The sequence below is a fragment of the Centrocercus urophasianus genome, unplaced genomic scaffold (assembly GCF_019232065.1).
Source record: "Centrocercus urophasianus isolate 14NV4802_14NV808 unplaced genomic scaffold, USGS_Curo_1.0 seq_1214, whole genome shotgun sequence".
Taxonomy (NCBI): Eukaryota; Metazoa; Chordata; class Aves; order Galliformes; family Phasianidae; genus Centrocercus; species Centrocercus urophasianus.
This window is the reverse complement of record NW_024884381.1, coordinates 12,816-17,952: the sequence shown is the minus strand read 5'-3', so window position 1 is coordinate 17,952 and position 5,137 is coordinate 12,816. Positions and strand designations below refer to the sequence as shown.

General features: G+C 57.1%; 1 protein-coding gene across 3 annotated transcripts in view; it reads left to right on the top strand.

Moving 5' to 3' along the window:
* SP2 (Sp2 transcription factor) overlaps positions 1-5,137 on the top strand; it is a 9,442-nt gene that overhangs the window by 1,798 nt on the left and 2,507 nt on the right. For 2 of the 3 annotated variants that reach the window (XM_042811174.1, XM_042811176.1), the window contains exons 1-3: positions 346-1,252; positions 1,823-2,776; positions 3,335-3,635. In XM_042811174.1, the coding sequence (XP_042667108.1) occupies positions 1,121-1,252; positions 1,823-2,776; positions 3,335-3,635 (1,387 nt within the window). In that variant the 5' untranslated portion in view covers positions 346-1,120. Of the gene's footprint in view, positions 1-345; positions 1,253-1,822; positions 2,777-3,334; positions 3,636-5,137 lie in introns of those variants that run through there. The other variant, XM_042811175.1, reaches the window with a different exon arrangement.

Sequence of the window (5,137 nt, the reverse complement as noted above, 5' to 3'; positions counted from 1 at the left end):
CCCCCGTCATCACTGATGTTTATTTGTACGTGCTAATGGGATCTCTCTGATGTCTCTCTCTCCAGCCAGCTCAGCTTGCTCTTATTTGTAGTCAGGGCTGCTAATCCTCAGCAGTGCCCTAATTCTGCAGAATGGAAGGGTGCAGCCCTTGGGCTTGGGCAGCTGTGCAAGCTGCTGGCTTTCCAGGAAGAACGCATCCTTTTCTCTGGCTGTGAGCACGCAGTGCCTCTCACCTTTGCTGCAGAGAGGGTCTGGAGTGTGGACTTTTCTCCTTCAACACTTCTCTGCCTCTGACAAGCTGTGAAACAACCCGTGTCTGGCTTCCTTGCGCTGTGCCATCCTGCTCAGCCCCACATCTCGCCTGCGTGGGATCCACCAGCGCCCTGCCACTGCTCCCTCCCAGTCCCTGCTGAGCAGCAGAAAGCCACTTGCAGTGCTTACACAACTTGTTTTGTCTGGCACCGTGCTTTATGTGTCTCCCTTTCAGCATGGCCCTGCCATTGCATCTCATTGCTCCTGCGGTCTGGGTGTCTCTGTGCACAACCCCAGCACGGCTGCAGCTCAGAGATGCCCTCCATGAATCCCAAGTGCTCGTTATTCCTCAGCTTGGCCATAGCTCCCTGCTGAAGTCAGGACATCGTCAGCAGTGGTAATAAAAGAAATTCGAGCTTGGACAAGTTTTCCCTGGCACCTTCTTGAGGCAAATACTATTAAGCTATTGAACCATTCAGTGGCCGCTGGATGGGGTTGAGTGGGAGATTTGCCAAAGGATGCTTTGTGGATGAAACCTTTCCAGCCTACAAGAAAAGAGGTAACAAATGGTGAGGATTTAGGAGTCTGTGCCCGTGCTGCTCTGCCCTCCTGGCTCTCCTGTGGCTTTTCTCAGCTTCCTCAGGTCCCGCTGCCAGCCAGCGCCAGCAGCTCTGCTGTTCCCCCAAATGACCTTTTAATTACATAATGACTCGCAAACATTCAGCACCAACAACATACCCAAATAATTGAAACAATGTTTTTCCAGCTTGGAAAAACACCAGTCTGTATCTCTGACCCCTTCTGCAGCTCCAGCTGAAGGCGCGCAAGGTTCCGCATCGTGGGTGACGATGGAGAGCCCCAGACATCGATGGTCTCAGCTCTCACTGCTCTCCTCACTCCTGTCTTTCTGCTTCCTCCTTGCAGATCGAGCGACAGCATGGCTGCCACTGCTGCCGTCAGCCCCAGTGAATACCTGCAGCCAGCTGCCTCCACTGCCCAGGTGAGTGAAGGTGTTGTGAGCTCCTGCTGGGCCGGGGGCAGTGCCCCAGGTGTGGGCCTGCAGGCAGCGTGCCCCACAGGAGGAGCTCTGCTTGCAAGACAGGCTGGGGAGCTGCATTCTGGACACGTTCCCAGCTCCAGTCCTCACTCCTGGCAGAGCTGTTGCTCCTAGCAGTGCTGTGTTTTCCTTAAGGACCTCTTGGGTCATGTTAGCAGCTGATTTCACAAGGTGGTCTTGGGATTAAAACCACGTGAAGCACTGCGGGGTGTGTGTAATGGGTGTGAGCAGCAGCAGACTTGAAGGGCGTCTGCAGCTTTATGGAGGTTGTAAGAACACAGACACGGGATTAAAAGGCAGCCAGCATCCTGATGGCTAAAAGCAGTGTGACTGGGGCGAGCTAAAGGCACACGTGATACGGCTAATTAAGCAGCTCACTTAATAAGCAGTGTTTAATTGGCACGGACTGAGTTACTTTCGATAGCGTGTAGCCTTTCCCTCTCTGACTCAATCTCAGTCCTGTTTGGTTTAAGACCCTGGCTCTAACATGCCTGTCTCCTTCCTGGTTCCCAGGACTCCCAGCCGTCTCCGCTCGCCCTCCTCGCAGCAACATGTAGCAAAATTGGTCCCCCAGCAGTGGAAGCCGCCGTGACTCCTCCTGCCCCTCCTCAGCCAACGCCTCGCAAACTTGTCCCCATCAAACCTGCTCCTCTCCCTCTGGGCTCTGGTAAGAACAGCTTCGGGATCCTGTCGTCGAAAGGGAATCTCTTCCAGATCCAGGGCTCCCAGGTTGGCACCTCCTACCCCGGGGGGCAGCTGGTTTTTGCCATTCAGAACCCAACTGTCATCAGCAAAGGGACTCGCTCGTCTGCAAACATCCAGTACCAGACGGTGCCCCAGATCCAGGCTGCAGGGGGGCAGACCATCCAAGTCCAGCCCAACCTCACCAACCAGATCCAAATTATTCCAGGCACGAATCAGGCCATTCTCACCCCATCTTCATCCTCTCACAAGCCCGTGCCCATCAAGCCAGCGCCGGCGCAGAAGAGCGGAGCTTCACCGGTGCAGGGCTCGAGCAACGTGGTCAAGTTAAGCGGTGGCAGCAACGTGACTCTCACCCTGCCTGTGAACAACCTGGTGAACGCTGCAGAGTCAAGCACGCAGGCTCAGGTGGTTGCAGAGAGCCCCTCAAAGCCTGGCAAAAAGACTCGAAAGAAAGCCATGTCACCCAGCCAGCCCTCCGCCGTGGCTGTGGCCGAGCAGGTGGAGACGGTGTTGATAGAGACGACGGCGGAGAACATCATCCAGGCGGGGAACAACCTGCTGATCGTGCAGAGCCCGGGCTCTGGGCAGCCTGCCGTGGTGCAGCAGGTGCAGGTGGTGCAGCCCAAGCAGGAGTCCCAGGTGGTGCAGATCCCACAGCAGGCCCTGCGCGTGGTCCAGGCTGCCTCAGCCACGCTCCCCACCGTCCCCCAGAAGTCCTCCCAGAACATCCAGATCCAGACGACAGAGTCCGCTCCGACGCAGGTACATCATCTGCTGTGACGTCCCTCTGCCCTGGTTCTACTCCAAGCCCTTCCTCGGGCTTTTAAAAAGCTGAAGAGTTTTGTGAGACACATCCCCAGGTTGGCATCAGGTTCAGGCGTGGATTCTCTGATGCCCAAGAAGGGTTGGGAGTGCAGCCGCTCCCTCACTGGGGCTTTACTGAGCCTCTCCCTGGCTGCCTCTTTTCACAGGACTTTTAGGAGCACCGTGGCTTTGCAAACTGCTGCGCTTTCAGCTCAGGCTGGAGTTATCCTGCCTGTCAGAAGCTTGGGGAGGTGGGAGAGCAGACTCACAGGCTGCAGGACTGTTGCTGGTGTTACATTTGGAAACCAGGCTGCAAAGCTAAAGCAGCCCTCTGCTGTTGTTGCGGGGCCAGGACCAGTCTGCGGGAGGCCCAGTGTCTTAAGAGACGTGGGCAGCTTCTCTGTGGCTTCCTGCAGGCTCACACTTCTGGATTTCTGAGTGGAGATTGCCCTTCCCTGCTGGCTTCAACCAGTCTCATTCTTTTTCTCTCCCCCCCCACCCCTCCTCCCCCATCAGGTCTATTTCAAAACACCATCGGGTGAACTGCAAACAGTGCTGCTCCAGGAAGCCCCGGCCGTGACGGTGGCTCCATCCAGCACCTCCTGCAGCAGCCCCGTGTCCCGCAACTCTGGCACAGCATCCAGCAGCAAGAAACCGACCGCACGCAAGGAGCGTCCGCTGCCAAAGATCGCGCCTGCAGGAGGAGTCATCAGCTTGAGTGCAGCCCAGCTGGCAGCTGCAGCACAGGCCATGCAGACCATCAACATCAACGGGGTGCAGGTGCAGGGTGTGCCTGTCACCATCACCAATGCTGGAGGTGGGCTGCGTGCTGCGCCGCGGCGGGCGGGAGGGACGGGGGGGGGGACAGGCGGCCCCTTCCAGCAGTGCTCTTCACAGCTGGGATGTGGCAGCTCTGTAAACAAGCCTTGTATCCCGAGGCTGAACGTTGCTGGGTGTTAGATGTCAACAGCTTCTCTAGCTGTCTTCGCTGCAGGAGGCTCTGTGTGTTTCGTAGGGGGGCTCTTTGGCTGCTCTGCTGGTTGGCTGTGTCAGGGACAGCAGTTAGCACAGACCTGCAGTGTGGTGCTGAGCTGCAGGACGTGGAATCGTAGCCTGGTTTGGGTTGGAAGGGACCTTAAAGATCATCAGTTCCAACTCTTCTCTGCTGTGGAATGGTTGCCTCCCACCAGACCGGGCTGCCCAGGGCCCTATCCAGCCTAGCCTCGAGCACCTCATGAATGGAGCATCCACACAGGGGCAGTGTGCCAGGGCCTTACTGCCCTCTGAGTGAAAAATGTACCCTGCTGTGTCTGCTTTGGGGCCCTGAGTGACTCTGTTTTCTCCTGCATGCTGTGCAGGGGCAGCGAGCTGCACCCAGGGATGAGTTTGTGTCACCTCTCCTTGCACCTGCCGTGCTGCCGAGCGAGGATGCTGCTGCTTATAGCCAAATACTGCCCATAGCCAAACCAGGAGAGGTGCTTTCACGCATGCAGGCTGTGTCATGAGGCACTGCCACTCCCTCAGCTCCTCTGTGGAACAAGTGTGTGTCTTAAACTGAAAATAACCAGACACAGCCCCGGGCCTGTGAGCCACAGACAGCCCTGGCGCACTCCAGTCTCCCTTTGCCCGCCAGGAGCTGCACGTCCTCATAGCAGCTCCGTCCTCCCTGCTATGGCAAACTGTCCCAGCCCAGAGCTGGCAGCTGCAGGGAGCTGAGGGGAGGAAGTTAGGTCTGAGGGAAGTTTATCTGCTTTGTGATCCAGAAAGACCTGCTGCCGTTCGGTGGTTTCTCTCCCAGCAAGAACCAGCAGGAGTCCCGACTGGGTTTTGCAGTCAGAAGCTGTTCTTTCTTGCTCAACTAAACGATGTCAGCATAAAACGTGGTCCAGTGTGGTTTAGAGCTCCGCAGTGGACCGCTGTCATCACTGGGGTAGCTTTTAAAGGGGTTTTTAATTGCTGCTTTGTGTTGGGTGTCAGGAGATGGCACAGGCAGATATTGCTGCTGTCTGCGCCGCTCCCCGCACCGTGCCACTGGCCAGGCCGTGCTGAGCCCTGGCTGTGAGGGGACCGGTAGGACCTGCTGGCTCCACGAGTGGAGGCTGAGCCTGGTTTTCTCAAGGACCAGAAGGGCCTGTGTGTATCGCCGTGCTGTCAGAGAGCTGCCCTCACCCTGGGCTTAGCACTTCTCCCCCCAGTGTTGCACTGACACCTTTGCTCTGCCCGCATCCCCTCTGTGCAGTGACCTCCTCTTTGCTCATCCATCAGATCCCATTCCTCCTTCTCCTTCTCCTTCTCCTTCTCCTTCTCCTTCTCCTTCTC